The sequence below is a fragment of the Corvus hawaiiensis genome, chromosome 17 (genome assembly GCF_020740725.1).
Source record: "Corvus hawaiiensis isolate bCorHaw1 chromosome 17, bCorHaw1.pri.cur, whole genome shotgun sequence".
NCBI lineage: Eukaryota > Metazoa > Chordata > Aves > Passeriformes > Corvidae > Corvus > Corvus hawaiiensis.
The window spans coordinates 13,679,526-13,703,708 of record NC_063229.1 but is presented as its reverse complement, the minus strand read 5'-3'; the positions used below and the strand labels follow the sequence as shown (position 1 = coordinate 13,703,708).

The following is a 24,183-nucleotide window of genomic DNA, read 5'->3' as shown; positions in this document are numbered from 1 at the left end:
CACAACACCGGGAATGACCGCTCCGGGAGCAGCACCGGGAATGACCGCTCCGGGACACAACACCGGGAATGACCGGTCCGGGACCCGCACCGGGAATGACCGCTCCGGGACACAGCACTGGGAATGACCGCTCTGGGAGCAGCACCGGGAATGACCGCTCCGGGACACAACACCGGGAATGACCGCTCCGGGAGCAGCACCGGGAATGACCGCTCCGGGACACAACACCGGGAATGACCGCTCCGGGACCCGCACCGGGAATGACCGCTCCGGGACACAGCACCGGGAATGACCGCTCCGGGACACAACACCGGGAATGACCGCTCCGGGACCCGCACCGGGAATGACCGCTCCGGGACACAGCACCGGGAATGACCGCTCCGGGACCCGCACCGGGAATGACCGCTCCGGGACATAGCACCGGCAATGACCGCTCCGGGACCCGCACCGGGAATGACCGCTCCGGGACACAGCACTGGGAATGACCGCTCCGGGACACAGCACCGGGAATGACCGCTCCGGGAGCAGCACCGGGAATGACCGCTCTGGGACCCGCACCGGGAATGACCGCTCCGGGACCCGCACCGGGAACGACCGCTCCAGGACACAGCACCGGCAATGACCGCTCCGGGACACAGCACCGGCAATGACCGCTCCGGGACCCGCACCGGGAAGGACCCCTCCAGGACCCGCACCGGGAAGGACCGCTCCCGGAGCAGCACTGCCCATGAACTCTCCCTGCAGGAACACCAGAGCCAACTTCCAGCCTCGGCTCCTTCTCATCCCGTCGTCAGAGTCCAGGATGCTTTTGAGAGCGATTGTCCCAAATTTCAGAACGCAATTCATTCCAACTGACACATCACTTCCACAACGTCACACGTCACATTTTAGCGTCATTGAAGCTACTCCTGTGCTGTGTCAAGTCTCTTTTATTACAGAGCATAAATAGTAAAAAAAATGTATCCAAAGGCCTGTTTTAACTTTCTCTGCTTTCTATCTGCTGGGTCTGTGCAAACTAAATTTCCTCACACATTAACTATTTAAAGCGTAGACAATTTCAGCTTGCAGAGGAAACTCAGAATGCAAGTTTCCTCTTCTTTCCCAAATAACTGGATTATCTCAGAACACTGTTACATAATGCTACAGAACACTCCAGCACTATCTGTTTCAGACATGAATAATTCCTGTGTATTTAACAACTCCTCCACAATTAGTAAATTAAAGTATTTTAAATTTGGTATCTGTTCAGAATATGTATTGCTTTAAAAGATATTAATACATACCTACTGGTCTAAAATATGTGAGCAATACAATGAAATTATCTTTGTAAAATATAAATCAGAATAGCGATGCAAATATTTGCATTTGCATAGTTATGCAAATTCTTAATCATGAAGAACAATCATTGCTGTTAAAAAGCATGTGGCCACTAGGAATGGCTCCTGAGGAGGTCAAAGCATTCTTCCTTGATTTCCAAAATGACACATTTTAGCTTCTAACTACTGAAATAATAATTTGAAAGTTCAGAGATAAAAATACCTTTTATTACTACATTCACATTCCACTTTATGTAGTCTGATTTTGAGATGTCAGCACAGGATGAGTCAGCTTTGTTATTAACAATTCAAATGAACAATATATATTCAGCAAATTGATCAAGGAATTTAAACAACTTCTAAAATTAATTTTAACAAAAAATCTGCTGCTTATAATTTATAACAGAAATGGAGATAGCACAACAAGAATAAAGTTAACCATATTATTTAAGCAATTATCATGAACAAAAGTATTCTTAAGTCCTGTCACTGGAAGAACAAATGAACTTACGGACATTTTACCAGTATGGAAACAGACACAAACCAATAAATATGAACATTTATAAACACTCAAGTAACAGCTCTGTAATGGAGAGACAAAACCAATGAGAAATTTCGATGAATTCAAGCCCTCTGACTTCTCAGGTTTGCTACAAAACTGGACAAGGTTTCTATTACCAAACTGTAATTCCTGTTCATGTGTTTGACTGAGCTGATTGATGAAGGTCTCAATGAGGCCTTTGGTGTGGTCTCTACAAATGGATTATTTGCTGTAAACAGCAATTATCTCCTGCTAATACCAACATTCTTCCTTATCTGCTCACCGTGAGCACAGAGATACTGGGGACACTGTGTGGCAGCTAAAGCTCCTGGCACTGGCTTGGAACAGCAGCTGAATTAAAGAAGTTATCCTAGAACAGGCATGTAGACACTACCAATTATAAGATAAAGCTGTTATTTTAATAAACTAACTAGGTTTCATTTTTAACACGCTATTCAAAGTAAAAAAAGTTTAAAGTTGCAGTTGCTGTCAGACTTCAGCTCACCTGGAGTGCACAGCACAGGAATTCTCTGCCCCTGACCACATCAGCAGAACCAGCAACCACAGCTTGCCCAACGTGCAAACCCAAACCATTTAATACTGGTCAAATTCCATAACAAAGCTAAACACAGATGTTAATCTTGAAATTGGGATGAGGGCTTGACATTTCAATTAAATTTACTTGTTACATGACCTAATATTATTAATATTTGTTAGTTATGCTGGGCTTATTTATAATTAAATGTAACGTAAGAATAGCAGCATTAAAGATGAATATTTTAAAAGTATTTAAGATTTTATGAGCAGGTTTCCAAGTATTAATTATAAATGACAAAAAAAAAATGTGTGAGCAGTGCATAAATGGCAATTGTGATCATTGTAATGAATCATAAAAAGTAATAGTACTTACTGTAATGACTCTAGTAATTATTGAGTTAAACCCAGTAGTTCTTATAACCTAAGGAACGTTAGAGAATTGTATTTGTCAGTTAAATTTTTTTGATTTTTAAGTCTACTATAAACATGAACTTTCGTAAATAATGCAATTGTGCTTTATTGAAGAGCTAATTAAAATCAAAGTGGTGGGTGTGGTTTGGATCTGGTGCTAAACCGAGGATCACAAACTTACATGGAACACTTGCAAAGCTGTTTAAAGGAGGGATAAAAAAAAAGAGATCCCACCTGCATTCAAAAAACAGTCAGCTTAAGGTCACAAAAGGTTCTGCATTCCCAGAATGTGGGGTTCATCCACACTTTTCTGACACCCTGTTCCTGCTTCATTTTTGTCATGCAGCTCTGTCTGCCCAGCTAACTGAGATGATAAAAATTCAGACAAAAAATTTGTTTCTGATTACCAACAGTATGAGGCATAAAAAACAGTGCTTTTTCAGAAATTTGTGTCACGCATTCTACTGCATCATGAATTCTATTGGAAACCAAAGTGTTTGTAGAAAGGAGATTTAGTAAATGTTTTCTTGCATTAAAAAAAATCATTGTCTTTCATGTGCTCACCTCAGCCAAGTATAAACACTGAAAAACACCAAAATTCAGGCAGCTCTCAGTGATACTGAGGGATAAATTTGCCTCAGATCAGTCTGCAATTCTGTGAGTAAAGCTGGAAAAAAACAAATGCAAGGTGAAAAAACCTACCCATTCTTTAATAAATGACCCTGAAATGAGCTGTTTTCTCCCATTCTGTTATTACATGTATGTAAGAAACCAGCTGAAGGTCCCCTCTAACTTTCACACTTTGCAATGGTACTTAGGCTGCACAGTAGAAACTGCAGCAGGAAGAAACACGAGCACGGAAAAGGCTTCAACAGCTTCCAACCAACATCTTTTCTACCTTTCTAACTGGAGGTAGTTCCACACTTTGAACTGTTCAGTTACAACTACTGAGAACAAGGAAGACCAGTCTGTTTGTGCATTATTTGTCCTTGATGTTGAGAATCCACTTCATGAGTTGCTTCTGTTTTGTGTTCCCTCGGAGCTGCTGTTTCTGTCCCATCTAAAACAGGAACAATCTCACTGGCACAATGTTCATTTCTCACAGTAGAGTCATCTTGGAATGATTTCAGGGCAACTTTGAAAAGAAAATTAAATACTGGGATGATTAACCAGAAAGACAAGTAAATATTTCAATAAATTTAACAAGTATGTAGTTTAATCTAGTGGAGAAAATGCTACCAATATGTAACTACAGCACATCTTTTATCTTACACTTCACTTGGGGAATCAATGTATCTTTTGTTGACTATTACATTACAAGCCATGTTACTGAGTGTGGTATTCTCATCAGAGGAAAATGAAGCATTATTTAACTGGAAATTTAATTATCATATGCATCCTTTTTCTTTTTTAATTATTAGCAACAGCCCCAGTCTCACAAGTCATCATCTGCAAAGCCACACTGAGGATCCCACAGGCCCCTTCAAGCTGTGCGAGAAGTGGACAGTGATATATAAATACTTGCAAATGTCAACTTTGGGGAAAAACCTTCTGAAACAGCACAGAAATTTTTAGGTTTTGTGTGAGTCAATTAATGAACTGAATATTTGCATGAACAACATCTGAAGATACATTCTCACAACTCTAGAAAATCAAGCTTTCAGATGAAGGTATTTACAAGATATCAAAAGGAATTGTTTGAATGTAGGAAAACATTAATAAACAGCAAAATCTAATTACTGAAAAAACATAAACACTGCAGCTGTAACACTTCTCTCTAACCATACCATTACAGCCTCACCAGTGAAAACAGAAGTGTCAATGCTAATGTAAACTCAGCTGCTGATATATATTCATTAGATTCAGAAAAGTTCCAACATTTCTTCTTCTCGCCATGTCAAATTTTCTCTCAGTGCAGACACAATCTGATACACCAAAAGGTGAGGTTTAGGGACATCTAGGCCTAAGGTGTATCTCCATTCTTGTATCTTACTCCACAAAAACCACCTGAAAGCATTGCTAAGAAGGGAGTTTAGGAACTCATTTGCAGGAGCAGGGAACAGCCCAAGATGGTACCTGTGCAATGACCCAACTCACATGACAAGAATTTCTGACACACCATAAAGCCTATTTTGAAGTATTCTTCCATTATTAGCTTCACTGTGAAACGGTAATTAAGCAGCAGGGAAGATTCACTGCCTTAGCCTTTTAGTCTTGATTCTAATTTACATGATTAAATTCTGACTTAGTCACTGATTACCTTCTGGCTTAACACACTTCGGGTTCTTATGGATTTTATTTTTGCCTTTGCTTCTTTTTCTGGGTGTAGCAGTTTTTGCCCTCACCAATCCACAGTTTTCAGCGTGCTTACACATATTACTCTGTCAGCATAATGAAGAAAAAAATGTATCAATCAAATATTAATCCATGTAAGCAATTTAACACACACAAAGCAAATACAGTTCTGACAGACAAATTTTGGAACACTAACTGGAAGACTGACTTAGTTAACAACTTCCATAAAACTCCTGAAGATTTTCCAGAATATCTATTAAAATTCTGCTTTAAAAGAACATTGCCATTTGGTGGGTATAAAATAAAAGTTACCATTTTCTGGTTCCTGGATAAGCAAATAAAGTTTTACATGTAAAATCTGTATGTGGAAAAAGGGCCACGTTTACTTTAAAGTGGGCACAGTTAACCCAAAATGAGAGAATGTTCTCACTGCATACGGTTTTGAAGTGAAAAATAATTTCTTACTTTCCTTGCTGAACTGGTCCTAGCTATCCTAAAAGTACTCTTTAAAATAAATTTTTTAGTTCAGACTGAATTTACTCTGCATCACTGCTGAAAATCACATTCCAGGCTCAAATACTATATTTTGTTCTGTATCACAACATCCCTGAAAGTGATTGCTCATACTTTATACTTCTAAGCAGCCCATGCACAAAAGATTTATCAAGAAGATAGACTCATCTTTCCAGCATTTCAATTTCAGTGTTTATTTGTGAAGGACTTACCCTGGAAATAAGCACCACTGCACTATTTCAGTTGGACTGCAGTCACAAAAGTTTTTATTTTCTTAAGGTAAACATAACCCCAAAGCCAACTGTACCTGGCAACACCATCACCAGAGGAATCAGTATTTTCTCAGGGAACTGAAATACCTGGTTACATGTGCAGCTGCACTGAGCACATTTGAATCTTTTCTCATTCCTGTGAGTCTTCCTGTGCTGAAGGAAAGCGTAGCGCTCGTGGAAAGCTGCTTCACAGTCCCTGCACTGCACTGCCTCTTCCATGTAGGAATGCAGATTCCTCAGGTGCACACCTGGACAGTTATTCAAAACAATTCATTCAAGTTTTTATTTCCACAGTTTTGAACAAGAGTTGAGCCGTGCATGGCCCTGAATACTGCAAATCTTGTAGAGGAAAACACAAAAGAACCTTCTCTGCTCTCTGCAGTAGGGGTAAAACAGACAAATTAGTTTAAGATTAAACTAAAGTTGCAGCAAGATGTTGTAACTTCCCAAAGAAATCAAGCAGTTATAAGCCTGCAACTGATTGATTTCAGCGGAAATAATTTAACAAATCAAATACTCAAAAACTTTCCAGTTTTAATACAGTTTTTTCATGTATTTCTGGAAACTTGAAATTTTATATAGGTTTTGTTGCTACTGGTCAGCTCTATTGCTTCCAACACTTCTGAAAAAACAGAAGGTCACAGTGCCACAGATATCAAGCAAATAAAAAAAAAGAAAAAAAGCTAAATCTTTCCTACTTTGCATTTTAAACAAATTAAAACATCAACCACAAGATGTCACCACATCTCCTTGCAGGAGGAACTTACCTGTAAAACTATGAATACATTTTACGTAAAATATTCTGTGATAATACGAAGCCATATATAATGTCTTTGGTGAAACTTTGTGAAAATTAGAGATTTCACCTCTACTTATCTTCACATTTTATTTTCAGTGTTTTCCTTTCAACTCACCCAAATCACTTTTTCGGGAAAGACAGGTACTACAATGTGGACACTGGTGTTTTGGCACATTTTCTCCATGCTTCTGTAACATGTGGATTTTCATGGTACCCCTTTGAGTGAATCTGGCTTGGCAAACGTAACATTCATAGTGTTTTTCACCTATTAAAACAAAATTAAAATAACATATGCTTAGAAACTCTACTTATTTGATACAAATGCAAATTCCCACAGAACTCAACATCCATGTTCTAACAGCAACAGTTCCCAGACCAACCAAAAGTTAGTATTAGCTGACAGTGCACAAAAGGCCAAACAAGCTTCCAGAAGTTTACATAACTGATTGCAACACAAAATCTTGGCTTTCCTGACTCCACAAGTCAAACTGATGAAGTATAAAGCCACACATATAATTCTAAACTATGAATCAGGAATTATTTTAACTGTCATCTACTCTTCCTTGAATACTTCATGTACAAAAATGCAGAATTATCCTCAAATATGCAAGGAGAGGAAGCCAACAGCTGTAGACCACCATGATAAGAGTGATACACCACCAGCCATTGATAATGGTGGGGAGAGAAATTAGGAAATTATTTTCTTGCTTTTCTTCCCCAAAAAGCCACATCAGGTGTGACTATCATTAAAAATTACATCAACACTGGCAACTGGCACAGCTTTGAACCAACTCCAGACTGGTTCTGTGGAAGAAGTCCTTGCCACTAGTGGGTAACACTCTTGAACTCTTCCAGTTGGACTCTTGTGGTTGACTCTCATAAAAAAATGTCAGTTTAATTGCACCAAACAGTCTCAAGATGTGAACCAATGCATGACAAGTGGAGATATTTGGAAAATTTGATTCAAACCACGCTGTCACACTCTGATTCAACCTAAAACATTAATCAGAGCACAAATTACATATCATAATTGAGCCAAGTTAAACCCTGAAGTATAGGATTGATACCCAGTGCCCTCTGAGATTACTCGCTTGTTACAGAGCTATGACAGGAACACGCTGCTTTCAACATTCAAGCAATTTAATTCTTTGTTGACCAAATTAGTTGCTGGCAGTCTGGGGTCACAACAATATCCATGTTCTGAACAGATATTTAAAAATCTCTCATCAGATACATCTCCATGTAAAATCAAGTAATTGATAAATAGAAGTGATAACTTGATCCACAGAAAAAGAAATATTTTTCTAATATAAAAGAGGTTTAGGAGGAATAGCAAGACTAACTACTAGCACTGCTGGGCTTCCAACAGCCAAATCCAGAACACTGAAAGAGAACATGTTTTTTGGGTGTGTTTTTACTCAAAATCAGAAATAAAAAAAGGGCTAATTTTGAGGCTGAAATGAAATCCTATGAATATTAAGCAGCTGAGGCCCTAGACTTGATCATTACCCCAGAATCTTACCTGTGTGAGTTAACATGTGCCTTTTCAGTTTATAGGCATCTTTGCTTGCATAGCTGCACAGGTCACAGGGGTAGGGCCGCTCTCCCGTGTGCGAACGAACGTGGCGTCTCATTTTGCTGGCCTCAGATAAAAATAAAGAGATTTTCTAAAGTAACATCTACACTAGAGATGTATTTAATGAAAATATAAGCAATTTTACATACTACACCTACTGCAATTTAAAGCATTGTATTAATCCCAGAATTAGCACTCCATGTTTTTTTCCTGCACAATCAGCCTGCTGTGGTTTTAGGACACTTCTGCACCCTTTCTCCAGTATATCTTACTTCCATGTTTAATGTCCTCATTAGCAAAATGGGAGATTTTATGATAGGAACATAAAAGATAGAATTTTAAAAAGAGGATACCTACTACTGTCAGGCTACTTGGATATACAAACCATAAAATTCTTTGAAAACACTCAGGAAAATAAATGAAAGACCTAACTCATTATCCAGAGTCTATTCACCTTCAAGTCCCAATGAATCACTTCCATTGCAAAGTTTAATTCAATTCTACTTTTTTAATACTATTTTTCTGATATGTATTACATAAATACTGCAGGTATGTGATTAGGAGTTACCACATGTTCAGTTCCTCCATTTATAAACACAATTATTGAATTCACTGCTAGATTCCTTCAAATCTACACCTCGATTCACTTAAATAAAATTAAACATGACTGCCAACCTTTGCTACCAAAAGTCAAATAATTTGCATAGAAGTACTAGAGAGCTCCTTCAGCTTTTTCATTCAAGTAAAGCTTACAGGAATGAGAGTTCTGTAACAGCAGCGAATGCTGAATAGCTCCTTATTGAAACAAGGGAAAGAACAGGGTAATTTAATATCAGCTGTCACAGTTTTTTAAGATGCAAGCTATCCAAAATCTAATTATTAAGATAAGGTGCATGGAATAAAGTTCAGGCTTGCTTACAGCTTTAGATCTGGACACAGCACAAATTCAGATATTGAACATCCACTAAACTGTGGCAGTGATTCAATCACAGGTGCATTTCTGAAAGCCTGTGTACCCAATTCAATTGCAATTTTCAAGTGCACCCTTAAGCAGACTCTAAGGTTTTTATCTCTTGATTAAGAAAATTCCAATCCTGGAAAAAACCCCAAACATCATCAAGTGTACAAACATAATATATGAGCTTCATTTTAGACATTAGCTGGTATTGTCCTACAGTACATGGAATGTAGTGTAAATGAGGACCAAGAATGCTTGTGTAGGACCAAAAAGTCTAGCAGCAATTTTAGCGTCACAAAAAAGAAAATGCTCTTAAAATGCAACTAGTTAAAAACCCCTAGAAAACTGTATGAATATTAATTTGGAGCAACACATTTGCAAATATCACTACACGGACCAAATGAGGGTTCCAGAAATTCAGGTTACTTGTTCCTTCTCTTCAGGGTGATGGGGATGAAAAGATGTGCACACAAATGAAATGAAACTCATGGCACCACAAAGTTGTCGCCATCAGCCACCTTGCAGTAACACTGCAGCAACATAACACATAAACACAATCCATCAGTGTGTCCAAGGAGATCAGCAGAGCCTGGACTTCTCAAGATTAAAAATCTGGGCAAAAATTCTGTGTACATTAAAATCTTGGCACATGAAAGCCTCCAAACCCTCCCAAAAGATTCAGTAAGGTTGTACTTACTTCAACACTGGAGTATTCACATACTGTGCACTTGAAAGGCTTCTCTAAAGTGTGTTTGTACCTCCTGTGTCGTGAAAGCTCCCCCCGGGTCACAAATGCTCTGTCACACTCACTGCATTTATGGGGTTTGTTCCCTGCAAGAATACACCATTAGAATTTTATTTAAAAACACAGCAATGTGATCTGTCTGCCTTAAATCAACATGTAGAATTTTTTAATAGAACCTTTTCTGATATTCTGACTTTTTATATACAATAAATCATAGAATGATTTGGGTTGGAAGAGACCTTAAAGTTCATTTTGTTCTACCCCTTGCCACGGGCAGCGACACCTTCCACTATCCCAGGTTGCTCCAAGCTCTGTCCAAGCTGGCACTTCCAGGGATGGGGCATCCACAGCTTCTCTGGGCAACCTGTGCCAGGGCCTCACCACCCTCACAGAGAAGAATTTCTTCCACATAGATGCACACAATAAGTTTATAATAAATACAGTTTATCATTTTGCTTCATGTATTTATACAGGAAAATGAAAACATCACAGAAAATTCTATTCTGCACGTAGGAATGAAGCACAACTGAAGTCACTGTTCAGCTGACAAGAACTGTTAGAATGGTACTAAACAAAATAAACAAATACCCACACAGAGAGTTTCCAACTACAGACCACGTCTTTTCAGTGTGGAACGCCAAAGAAAATCAGAGGAATTTCTGAGCATAAAATGATCACAGAACACAGCTCCGAGGCAAAGTCACTTGACTGTTAATTCAATTTTGAAGATAGTATGGAACATGAAGTATTTTCAAGCATCAGGTACCTGTGTGTGTGTTCACGTGGTTATGCAGCAGAGTTGCTGTACGGAAGGCCTTCGGGCAGAGGTGACACACGTGACGTTTCTCATCTGAATGGGTTTTCAAATGACGCCTAAGACTTGATAATTTGACTGAGGTGAATGTACAGAAAAAACAGTTGAAACATTCTTTTTCTCCTGCTGGAACAAAGACAGATTTACACTGTACATGCCACAAAATAATGACTAGTTTTCAAAAAATATTACCAATTTCTAAAGAGCCCCTCTAGTCTAGGTAAAACTATTTCAAATTTCTACATCAAAGGACTTCATTAAGACTTAAGTGATTTGCCCCCAAAATGGTGTTATTTGTTAGTGAAACAGTTTAGAACCTAATTCCAGGAAGCCTAACTCCTACCCTAGCTGCCACCTCCAAGACAGGATGAGACTTCCTCTCTTGATACCATCATCAAGACTTACAGCCTGTGCAACAAACTTCTTGATAACAACTGTGTAATTAGCACTAAGTAAGTTTATTCAAAGATTTAGAAATGGCAGGTTAAGCTGTTCCCAGGAGCTTTCTGGTGCTCCTGAATCTGCAAAGTGCATATAAAAAAATCATGATGTAAAAGCCTTTTTAAAATTACTGGTTGAATTTGAGGGGAAAAAATCAGTTATTTTAAGAAGTCATAGAATAAAGTTGGTAGCACAACAGTAATGAATGTGCAACACTTTCAGTTATGAAGAAGATTTGAAACTGTGAAATGGCAAATACGTCATATTTGAAGAGTCGTTCCAGAACAGTTGTCTCTGCTCCCAAGTGTGCTCTCTGTAATGATTTTCATGCTGAGACCAAAATGCATTTTTTACAATGCTTTATACCACACAGAGATGTGCAGATAACACTTCACTTCAGTAACAGCAAACAAAACCACTTTATTGTCATTTATTCATTGTGGATTCACGCCCACACAAAGGAACATTGTTAGCTTTGTTAAAACTGCTCAAATGTGCTCCCTATAAAGGCTGTAACTAAAACAGGGGACGTTAACAATTTGTACGGTATCCATAGAGAACCTCGGCCAAAATACCTTAACTTCCAGATACAACACACATTTACAGACTCAACATCATTGATGTCATCTGATTTTTACAGTACACACACACAGTTTCTAGGGAAACAGATGCTTATCTGCTCCCTTCTGAGTCAGTCCTTAACTTCTGTACCATACTTTTAGGTTTCTAACATCTTAAATCAGCCATTTCCTGTTACTTTTATTTAGGTTCTGGAAAAGGCTTTGCTGACAGGTATTGACTGATACTTGCCCACCATCCTGGGCTGGCAACGTGGAGCCACTCTAAGCTCAACCATAAACCTTCAAACATGCACATTTTTGAAGCTGAATGAGTGAATCAAGAGATTAAATAAATTACTAGGTTTATTCAAAGGCATTTATACAATATTAACTTTGAAATCTCCCTGGAGGTTTCAAATACCACACACTGCTCAAAAGACCCTTAATTTCTAAATGCCATCCAAAATGTCTCTCCTGAACACAAGGCAGATGACATGAGCCTGAACAAGGTCTTCAAGCACTTCGGGCTGGAAGGTATTATTTCTTCTTCCAAGTTTCCACAGAATGTTAAGACTTAACCTAATCTAAACTTAACAACTACCACTGTGAGTATTTAATGTAAAATTTCAACCTCGGTTCAAAATCTCACTTAACATGCCTTAACTAAAAATGAACTACAAAGATTATTAACTTTTTACCTTTTTCCTGATGTGGAGCACAAGCCACAAATTTTAGATTCTTGAGATTTCTTACAACTCTTTGTTCTGGTGCAGTTGGATATTCCTGCTCTTTACTTTCACTGAGTAACTCTGACAAATCATCACCCCCTTTGCAGCTCTGACTCTTTGTTTCCCCAACAGTGGAAAAAACTTCCTTTCCTTCCCCCTCTGCAGATGGGCTCAGTTGCTGGATGTCATTTTCAAATGCAATGGCATCATTATCTCTGTCAATCTATTTTAAAAAAGAGTATGTTTTACAACTTTCTCAATCAAAGGCAGTCAGTAGTGGCAAATCAACTGAGCAGTCAACAAAATGCAAGCTATCAATTCATTCTGATTTTCAGTCTTACATGTGATGGACAAAACTGCAACAAAACATTTGCATTTACCATACAGCAGCCTAACTGGTAAGTGAACAATTACTAAAATTGTGCCCTACCTCTTCAAGATTTTATCTAAATTTCAGAGCATCATTTTAAGATTACAGCACTAAGAACACAGAAACCTGTACCTTTATTTTTTTAAAGAAAATATTAAAATTTCATATCAGTACATCAACCTTTTAAAAGAAAATGGGAAGTATGCTCTGTTTTTTAACAAATTTAGGATTTCAGCAGACTAATTGTAATGCCTTCTTTGTCATATAACAATTAACCAGGTTGTGATACTTCTTGTGTTAGCTAAACTTAAGTATGACCTACCTCAGGAATTATCTAGTGGTGCATGAATTTTATACGAAAAAAATAGTATTTTATTGTAGAACCAATATAATAGCTAGTACAGAACAAATAACAACGTTTGCATATCCTTTCTTAATAAAATTCATTTCAAATGGGACTGTATTACATACCCAGCTTTAACAACTACTGCAGTATTGAACTAATTCAATTAAGAAGGGAAATTGCATGAGGCCACTTAAGAGATTGAGGCTGTCCAACCAAATAGTACGAAACTGGTGAACTGAATTTAAAACTGGTCTGAATTTCAACACTTAAATATCATCTCGATAATCTGGGTCTCTTCCAATTCAGAATATCCTCTGAATCTAGAAAGCCTAAACTTTTAGTTTGTCCTTTTAAAATGAGATGAAATTGTAAAAGGATGTACTACGGACTAGATACTTAAGCTCAGCAATTTAGAAACAATAATACTGACTAATACTTAAGACAGAACCAAATCGGTGCGACCGTACAAGCTAACAGCGAACAACGAACAACATGTCTCTACTTTCACCTTATCCAGAACTTGTACCTCCATCAGGAGCGTGTCTGGTGGTTTCTCTGTCGCTTTGTTTTCTGAACTCTCTTCCTGCCCTTCTTCTTGCAAAATACGGATCTCCGCCAGCTCTAAGTCATAGAAGACGCAGATGCCCTCCCGCAGGGTCACAGCCATGCCCGGGGGCGGGCTGTGCGCCACGGCCCGGCCCAGCCCCGGCGGGGCCACTGCAGGCTCCCTCCGCTGCAGGCTCCCCTTCACGCACACCGAGTGTGGGGTCGGTGTCTTTCACCCTCCTCAGGAGACGGGGCCCACTCCGGCGGACGCGTGTCCCGCCCGCCCTGCGGTCACCGGCTCCGCTCAGCCACCGTTTCCGCTGCCGGCCCCGGTTTTCCTGTAGCCCTGAGGCCGCGCACGCTGCTGAGCGAACCTGGTCGAGGTTAAACACGAGGGCAAACCAGCCCCGGCCCTGCCTCGCCCCGCAGCCCCGAACCCCGCACGCTGCCCGGCCTCGCCCCCTCAGCGCTCCTCGGCCGGGGTCCCTCACGGCCACTGCGGGCGGTTCCCCCGCGGGGAGCTGGGTCCGCCAGGCTGTTGGGCCGGGTGGGCCGGGGCCGTTGCGCCCGGGCTGCCCCTCGAGGGGAGGTGGCAGGGAAGGGGCTCAATGCCCTGCCGTGCACGTCGGCATGGCTGCCCTCTGCCTCCCTGTGCCGCCCCCTCAGCAGCGGCTGGAGTGGGAGCCCACTCGTGGGGAGCATTTTGTGGGGAACAGCTGCTTCTCACCTGTTATTTCCTTATGAAACACAAAGCCCCGGACCTGCAGAGGTTTCCCTCCCAGTTCACGGGGTGCCCGGTGCTCCTTGGTCCCCACGCACGGCAAGTCCTGTCAGAGCAGCTGCCGTTTTCTCACCCTCTGAGTGAAGATGAAGATCTCTTGGCCTTAATTGTAGGCCCTTCACCTTCTGCTCCCACTTGGCTTAAGACCACGGGGCTGAGCTCAATTGGTTTCTCCACTTGCAAAATATCTGAAGCACTTGCCACATTTCTGCGACGGAAAGCCTCCAGCCGGGAGCCCTACGCTGGAGTGCTGCTGAAGGGCCGCCTGATGCTGCCGCCACAGAAGTGTTGTACAAAATTGTCTCAAGTGGCTTTGCAGAGGCAGTGGAGCGATGTATAAGCATCGTTACACTGTACCTTAGGCCAGGATTGGTTATTCAATGAGAACAAGCTGAAAGACTTTTTCAAAGGCATTGTGAAAATGTCTTTGAGGTAAACTTGCACAATTTGAGCGACTTAACGTTTAATCTTGTGTACTCTTCTAGACTAGTAATTTCCAGCCATCAAACATTTTATAAAACCCACTTACTTTGAATACTCTATTATACGCTGGTGCAGAGAACAGATTTGGAGCTTTACCTCTAAATATTAGCTCAGTGCATTGCAGGGTACAGTACATTGCACAGGGACTGCAGCCCAGTGTGGTCCAGATCCTGCTAAACTGAATTACTGAACACTAATCAAAGCCCCAAACCAGGGGGTGGCTTTCCTTGTCGGTGGAAGTAACCCAGTAAAACTGGCACTTGTGAAATACCCATAGCACAAACAGCAGCCCACACCACTGGCCTTCGAGCGGTACCCTCACATGAGGTGGGGTTATTGCACCTTATCCTCAGAAACAGCGACCAAAAATCCCATAAACACCCTTAACAACTCCTGTCCACAGTTCTGTAAAATCTTAAATGCAAAAATAATACAAAATGTTTACATTTAACAACTGCAAGTTAGTCATAACTATTCTACTGCTTGGAATCAACACAAATCCAAGGCAATTATTTAGGTTGGATATGTATTCCAGCAACTTAGGGCTGATATTTTGGTTAGACACCACATTATTCATCATTCACGAATCCGTAGGCTCTCAAAACTAAAGAACAGGATGCAGAGTACACAATATATTCACATAATTAGGCTGCCAGTAACTCTGGCCAGAGATTTTATTTCTTACATATTTCTGAATCTTTTCAAGTTGCTACGTATACTGTGCAATTATATAGTTGAAGGGCACTGTAGGAAAGAAGTTGTTATAATAATCCACCATCCTTTAGGTTGTTTTAATGAGGTTTTCTGCACTTCAACAGTTATCAGCTTCTGAGAGCTGTCCTGCCTTGCACTTCTGCATTATTAATACCAGCACCATCCATGCAGCTACAGTAAAGGTCTGTCATTATTTCCACTATTAACCGATATTTCCAAGAATTTATAACTCGAACGCAGAATAGCCCTTCAGTTCATTTTTTGCTGAATTTAAAGGAACCACTTGGATCAGCAATCTATGAATTCAACCAGTTTCTGAGTAGGTTTTGACACACTAGAGGTTAACAGCTCCATAATGGCCGTTGTGGTGTGTTGTGTGTGCAGTCTCCAGTTACTGCTGCTGCATCGTCTATCTCTAGCTGCAATCAAGCTTCTACCCACTCCACTGGGAGTCTGGTTCTTTCTAACACATCAACAGCCTGCATGAAAAGTCTCTCACAAAAAGAATGGAGAGCCATTTTATATTTTAAGTCATAATTATACTTTGGGGAGTAAATGTTCAATGTGAATTATTGTTTGCTAGGAGTATTTTACAAGGAGCATAAGGAATGTAATGTAGGCACATTTTCTTGTGCTAAAGTAACGTTACATAAAGAAACAAGATTCAGCCACAAAATTGCAGATAAATTGCTGATAAGAATCTACCAGTGCCTGAAAGGCAATACGTGGACAACTAAAATCCTCAATCAGCAGAGTAAATTCTATCCTGCACTGAGGAAACACAACAAACTTTATTCTGATCTGCGGTTTTCCACCCAAGTATAAACAGTGCATCTGATTTTTTTGAGAAGTAAAATACTGGGTTATCTGTTCAAATTGTCAGTCTTAAATCTGAATAATATCTTTTATAATATTGAAGATGTTTAACACGTGCTAGGTGGAGCTGACTTTTTTAAAAGCTCCATTATCATGTGCATAAAGCATATTTGACCTCAAATTAGTTCAAGGTTTGCTTCCCTTACTGCGTTTCAGAAACTCACTTTGGATGACTGCAGAGGCAGTTTATCCAGCCTCTTTGGTGATGCTTTGCACCTCCATCACAGGTTCTAAACTGCAGTCCTTTGATGCCAATGGAAGGATTGCCATCAGTTTAACTGGGCTTGGAATTAGGCCCAGAATAGATAACCATGTGGAGCAATGACAGTGGGATTTATTTACACATTTTTGACCTGTCCACAAGATGCAGAGTAAATCAGGAATGCCACAGTGCACTTAAAAGAGAAAAAGATAAAAAACCAGAAAAAGACCAAAGCAAAAAACCCCAAAACAAATGGGTTCAAATTTAACCTCCAATGCTCATAATTGTTTCATTTATGACACTCCGCCTTGTAGTTGAAACCTTCCCTCTTCTCCAGAACATGACTCCTGTTAGTCTACGAGAAAACCCAGTCTTTGTTGTGACTTATTTTGACAGCTTTAATATCATTTTCCACCTGGCATCTGGAAAGTTTTCCATTTTCACTTTCCACCAATATCTCACTTTTGTTTCCAAGTATGTGTCGTGTTCACACTGCACCTGTCAGTGGTGTGTGTGCCTTAGCACCGGGCTGCAAACATGCCCACCTTCCCTTTGCTCTTACCCCAGGGACAATCACTACCTTCAGCACCTCTTTTGCAGTGAGATATTGCTCCTCTTAATAATGACAGCACCAGATAACCTCCTTCACACTGTCACCTGCTTCAGAGAAAGTGAAGATACTTCTACAATCTTCTAATTCATCTGGCTCCTTTAAATGTTGCTCAGGCCTTGGAAGCTGTCACTAAATGGTTGAAATCTTTTTGCTGTATTTTCTGGTGCTCCTTGTTCCTTTGGTGTCCCACTTTCACAAATATGAAGCATTTCTTCAGAGACCACCAAAAAGCTTAATTAAAAAGAAAAAAAAAGAAAGCACGTCAGCTAATGAGCGTGATAAAAATTTACGTTCTTTTTGATGCTGTTCTAAGCAACTGAATCTTGCAGATTCAGAATTAAGTCAGTGCTTCAGTGCTGGCCTGGAATATTCTCAGGAGAAAATACATAGTTTGATCACTTGGAAAGAAGAATATTATTAATTTTTTGGTTTTTTCCTCCAGACCTCTGGTTCTGAGATGGAAGCTACAGTTTATTTTAGCAGACATCATTTAGGATTCAGATCTGACTTGGATTTCTTGCCTGCCCCAAAGAACACAGTTCTCTGCTCCCTGTTGCTACAATCACATAAAAACTAGCCAGACCTCAGACCCAGGAACATCAGAACATACAGTCCTACTTGTTTCCTTGCTGAATCCCCAAAGCAGAGGGAAGATGGGACACAGCAAAGCAAAGCCAGATGGAAATCATGCTGGAGGGTATTGATTGACTAGTGTCTAGGCAGGCTATAAATTACCACTTCTCATGCACAGAGGAGGGTGAGCAGAGCTGCAGAGCTGCAGAGCTGTCTCGGGGCACAGTGCTTGGACTGTGCTGTTCATGCAGGATCAGCTAAATTCGGGTTGTGCCTAAGGCATGGGGAAAGCCAGGCTTTGCTCACTCTCCAGTGCTCATCTTGACTTTGAGGAGACAAATCATCTCTTTAAATATGAGTGATTCTTGCAGCAGAACAAAAGCAACTCCTATTAAGTTAAAAGACTTAATGCTTTCAAGTATTGTCTATACTCTTAAAATCCTGCTCCATACTGTAAATGATTATAATGACATAGCATGACAAAAAAACAAGACATAATAGAGTACAGATGTGGGATATATAAAAGGGGGAAGTATTTAACATAAGCTTATTGGAGGAAAGTACCAGGGATGATTGATTGCTTAGACACAAGTCAGGGAAGTGGTCTAAAAATTATTAACCATAATTGCAATTTGTCTATTAACTGTTTCATCTAACACTGATATATTTAGAAACAATCCTGCCATCCAGTAATACACAATTTGCTGCTTGTGGCAAACAGCAGAGCTGCGTGCCTGGATCTGTTTGGAGGAAGGATGTTTATTGGGAAGCATATCACTTCTTCCATTTCAAAAGACATTAGCATGGTTATACAGTTAACTACACCTCAGTGACTTCCACTGTTTTTACAGAATACTCTTTAATCCAAGAGATAGCAAAGAAAGTTTTAACTACAACGGCTCTTAGTTAGTTATTACAGGTTTCTGTTGCTGTTTGTGCAAGGGTCGAAGAGTTAAAAGTTTAAAAGGCAGAAAGTTTTCCTCTTGTTTTGACTAAACCGGGGGAAACGTGCTGGAGCCGTGCAGAATTTGATTGCCAAACACAGAGAGAAGATACACAGTGAGAAAATATAGTAAAGGTTTAACCCAGCTGATGTAAGAAACAAACTCCAAGGATGTCCATGTTTCCTTCTTTTATCGTGTTGTTAATCTTTAATCAGGAAAACAGTTCTGAGAACAGCTCTTCGTGCACAGCTGAACAGACACCAAAACCTGTAAGTTAATAGGATCACCGAAGAAAGAGAGTATTAAATGATTGTCCTAATAAATCTGTAAGTGAGATGTACAACCCAGAGGAGTTCAAATTCTGCTTCCACTTGGATATGCAGCAAGTGCACGTTAAACCTTGCAAAATCAGCAGTAAGGAGGTGGCTGGTGGGTTCAGAAAAGCAGTGGGTTCCTGTGCACTATTTTTTCCAGCTCAGATAACAAATTGTCTTGGGCGTTAAACTTTCTGAGGAGTCCTAATCAACTTCTTGATTCAAAAATCTGAAGAAATCAAGAAAATTTGAGGGAACATTTAACAACTTGTATATTAATGTCACTTCACTGAACAGCAGGTGATGTAGTCCATGATATTTATCAGCAGACATACCTTAAATCTTAGTCTTCTGCACTGCTACTGACTATTGAGTCATCACTTAGAGACCACGACCAGATAGCCCCAGGCTTCTCCATCAGGAGCTGGTAATGGAAATATGGTAGAGCAGGCTTAGTTGTACATCTTTTCTGCTCCTGTAAGAAGAAATAAAGTCAGCCTTATAGTCCTTGTAATCTTAAACATCAAGATGAGGCAGTGTCTAGAAAGCAGATGAGAATATCTGGGTGACATGTTTCGTGAATCATGATTATTACTCTGTTCAGAGCTGCCTCTGGAAACTGAAAGTCTCTTGATTTGTCATTCATACCCATCTTTTGTTAAAGATCTTCTGGGCAGAGTACATTTATGCTTCACCCAAAACAAAAAGGTACTTAGTGCTATTGCAGAGCAAATACCTGAGCTCTACAAGGTTAACAAGTGTGTGTGGGGGGGGGTTTATTTTGTTTGCAGAATGCGAGTTGGTTGCTATTCATTTGTACATACTGGTTTAAGCACACATGTAAGAAACTCCTCTTTACATAAATAGTATTCAAATGCATATGTATCATCCTGAATCAGTAAATTTGGAGGGAGTTACAGATGGTCAGTCAAAGATGCATGTGTAGCAGAGTCTGAATTCTGTCTTCCTAAAAGCATAAGAAAAGAGCATGATTTCCAGGGTCCAGTTGAAGTCCTGATCTCTTTACTGAGGGTTGTTTGTAGAAATAATCATAATTGCGGCACTTGTCTGGTAGGAACTATTTACAGTGACCAAACAAAAGTGCCTGTACATTGAAAAAAATCCCATTGTGGTCCACTGATGTTGCCTTATTCCTATTAGAATGCTGCTAAGCAGAAGTGTACAGTATGTAGGACTTCACCTGACCTGTTAACACTTACATAAGTTTCCAGTAAACAGAGGATTTGTTACAGGGATTATTGGTTTTTGTGCAATGTTGATTTTCCTCCAGCTGCCAGGTTCAAGAACCAAAAGGTATGTAGTGCTTGACATAGGCACGTTTGCCTTCTGACCTTTAGATGTAGCTTGGCTTTCATTTCTGCATAATCAGCTTTTTTATCCTGTTGCTTGGCTTTTAGTGTTATAAAAATGCTTGAAATATTAGTCAAAGCTATTTTCTTGAGGAAAAAATTACGGAACAAATCTCACTTGGAACAGAAAACATGGTTCAGCCCAAGTTGCTGCTTTTGTGTTGCTACTGAAGGAGAAAAGAGGTTTTAGTAAAGGCTTTTCATTTCAAGTAAGAATTTACTATTTGCATTACAGCAACCTAGTGAGGACCCAGCGGGGACTATCTGTGGCACAGACAACAATAAGAAGAGATAATGATCATGTCTAATTAGGGTTTAAACTCCTCTAGCTGGGAACTATCAACCAAACTAGGAAAATTCCTAAGAGCAGGGAGAAATTGGCATCATCTCCTCCCAACCCCCTTCCTAGGACATGATAAAGGCTTGGGGATGTAGTTACATGTCCAAAGTCAAATGGGAAAATCCATTGCAGAGGAAGAAACAGAACCTAAACCTTCAGAATCTGCTCCCACACTTACTGGTTAAAGCCATCCTTCTTCAAAGGAGTCAGCTCAAGAAGGACGTACAGAACTGTGACCAGTGGGTCAGACTGTGTGTAACAAGGGACTGAAATGTTGAGGGAGAACAAAGATACATGGGAGGATTTAAAGGAAAGAGAAAAAGCACATTGCACAGGTAGAGCTGGGTAACTGTGAAAGGACAACTGCCAGCAGAGAGCTGCTAGAAAGCAAAGCATCGCAGAGAAATAATGAACAGCGTGCAAGAGGAAGGAGCAAGGGGAGCCAGGGGTGTCTCATCCTAGAAAAAATAAACAATTTTAGAATATAAAAAGGTGCTTCCATGTCATTTCTTTAGGCCTGAGGAGGTGAGGTGTCTCTAAAAGGACATACTTAGCAGGACACCAGTCATCCACAGGAAGCCAGAAACTCTTGAACGAGAGGTGCTTGAACTCGTGTGCAAGGATTGTTTGTCTGTTCCCCTCTCTCCAAGTAGGAAGCAGGGAGTCCTTGACAGCTGCAAACACACTCCTCTGTGGTAAACGACGTTTCACTCCAGCAAGGGTAACCATTCTTATTTGCAGACTGGATCTCAGAGCCATCTGGGTTTTGTGTGACTGGGCAGAGGAGATGCTGAAAGGTAAAGGAAAGTGCAAACCTTATGCTGGCTGGTTTTCACTCTGGTTTGTATGGTTTCTTCTTTGTATGTCCCCTTCTCTCCTGGCTATGGTTCTACTGTTCATCCAGGGAAAAAACCCTGCAGTAACCATGCAAAAGTTATAATTTTGTTGTGGCTAGGGTAAAGTCAGTCAAAGTCTTGGTGGGCCCAAACTCTCCACGTGACTATGAGATCTTCTGCAGTAGATGTGAAGAGCTCCCGAGCTAACAGAATTACACATACCCAGATGCTGGTCAGGTACCAGTGGCTACAGAGCCCATTACTCACATATTCACACTGATACTTAACAGGGTTTTTTTAAGAAAGGACAGTATTCCTTTAGGGAAGAGTCCCCAGATTAGAGTCACAGCTCAAGAAATGGCTCCAGAAGAGCGACTGCTTATCAAAGTTAAAATTACATGAATCAATCCCATCTCCAGAGCTGAGCCTGTAAAAGTGAGCTTAAAAATAAAGTAATAATAATAACAACGACAATAACTATTTTATCTGCCCAAACAGAAGAACAATGAGCAAGAAATCAGTGTGCCCATGGTATAATGTCAGCCTTGGCATGTACTGTGGCCCAACTAGGACTTCCCCTAAGATACAGCTCAGGATTGAGCACTTGAGCTGATACTAAACTGAGCATCAAAGGTTGGTGACTTTCTTTAGAGACCTTAAACATGCATGGGTGCATGTTCCTGGCTGCTGAAATTTGCTTCCATTTGTTTTGAGAAATGTCTGTTGTCAAGCTGAAAATACTAATGGAAGTACAGTCTAATCATGATAAATCTGGGTATTTTTTTCCTCTCCTCCGCCATCAGAACAAGCCACTTCATTTTGAACATGGGCAAAAAAAATTACATCCCCTTTTGTAGTGGTCCACAAATATATCTTACAATCTGCCCAAGACAAATCCTGTATCATTCGGGGTTGGGAAGAAGGAGGTAAGAAGGAAAGCACTGTGGCCCCGGATTGCTGCTACCTGTTGTGGCCGGTTGCAGAGGCTCAGGCTCACGGTTCACACAGCGCACGCGGAGAGGAGTGTGCAGCACGTGTGGCAGGGCCCCCAGACCTCCTGCAGATGGGTCAGTGCCGAAGAACTGCCTGCAAGGAAAGGGGCTGTGAGGCGGAAATATCACTCAGGGCTGTGCAGGGTCTGGAATAAGCACTTGGCTCGCTCACAGACTCTTTTGCAAATGCAGGCAATTTGCACGGTTCACGTTTTCTTCTGGAAATTGAGAGAACAATCCCTGCCCTGCTCTCTGTGAGCTTGCAAGGGCTGCCCTTGGATCTGGACTCTGTGGCACCCAGTCCAGCAGCTGTTGGAGTGTGCTCAGTGTCAGCTGAGCACGACTCCACCACAGAAATAACAAGCCAGAGGCAGTGCTCTTCCGTTAATAGAACAGTTCAGAGAATCTTTAAAAAAACCTACAATTTTATAACAAAATACCCAAGTGACAAACTCTTTGGAGGTGACAATATGTAGGAGAATTAGCAATGGGAGGGAAGTAGAATTTCTGAGTATTATTACATGCCATTAACAACTTTCAGATCGCACTGTGAGTGCTTTGTTGCACCTTGGTTTGTAGTGATGAGTTAAGCTTTTAATGACACTTTTTCTGAGCATCTAAAAACTTTTACATTTATTGAGTTCCAGTAAGTCTGTAAAACCTGAAGTGCTCAAAAACTGCTGTTTTGAATAACCTGAATAGTGTCCATCAAAGCAAACGTCCTAAACCCCCTCCTTTCAAGACACTTGTTGAACACTCTCATCTTGAAATGTCAGATTCACACACATTTAAATGATTTGACAGCTTCCAAGAATGCACCTGATAAGCATCACATTCAAGTGTCAAGAAGCACAGAGAAAAAGTGCCAAAAAAAGTTCAATCAGAAGAAATCGTATCAGCTATTAGATGAGCATTATAATGTAGTACTACTAAAAAAGACTTCTCATTTAAATGGAAAATAAACTTTACATTCAAGACAACTCTTTTTTTAAAGGCCTTACATTGCCCTGTACCACCTCCCATGTTTGCCATTAGTGAAATCTTCTAGAAACTGAATTCAGGCAGCAGCACCCACTGCTAGTGGGTGAACACCTCAAGACCACTGTAACTGAGCCATTGGAAGTGCTACATCTGGGTTTTTTGTGTGGGAGACAGTGGGTGTTATGAGAATTCACTATCTTCACATAAAACCTTTAATGCCTTCTGTTGGCTGTCTAAAAGCTGAATCTCTAAATGAGAAGATTCTTGAAAAAAAAATAAAAAATCCTGGGCCTGATTTGCATATGCTCCACTTATTTCATTGCACCAAATACTACGTGTGTTTTATGTAGGGGCTTGAGGCTTACTGTGTGTTTGTGGTATGCTTTGAGATCCTCT

General features: G+C 40.4%; 1 protein-coding gene across 7 annotated transcripts; it reads right to left on the bottom strand.

Moving 5' to 3' along the window:
• Positions 1 to 1,522: 1,522 nt before the first annotated feature.
• Positions 1,523 to 23,067, bottom strand: CTCFL (CCCTC-binding factor like). Of its 7 annotated transcripts, XM_048322102.1 has the most exons (13): positions 22,979 to 23,061; positions 22,779 to 22,900; positions 21,794 to 21,892; positions 19,604 to 19,743; positions 13,731 to 17,668; positions 12,477 to 12,729; positions 10,730 to 10,903; positions 9,916 to 10,049; positions 8,207 to 8,327; positions 6,800 to 6,949; positions 5,973 to 6,133; positions 5,066 to 5,186; positions 1,523 to 3,940 (listed from the first exon to the last, which is right to left on the bottom strand). In XM_048322102.1, the coding sequence occupies exons 5-13, from the start codon at positions 13,887 to 13,889 to the stop codon at positions 3,750 to 3,752; spliced, it is 1,464 nt and encodes a 487-aa protein (XP_048178059.1). In that variant the 5' UTR covers positions 13,890 to 17,668; positions 19,604 to 19,743; positions 21,794 to 21,892; positions 22,779 to 22,900; positions 22,979 to 23,061; the 3' UTR covers positions 1,523 to 3,749. The 7 variants fall into 7 exon arrangements, with proteins under 7 accessions (XP_048178059.1, XP_048178057.1, XP_048178061.1 ...); XM_048322100.1 differs by having other exon boundaries at positions 22,779 to 23,067; XM_048322104.1 differs by having other exon boundaries at positions 10,730 to 10,900; positions 22,779 to 23,067.
• Positions 23,068 to 24,183: the final 1,116 nt, after the last annotated feature.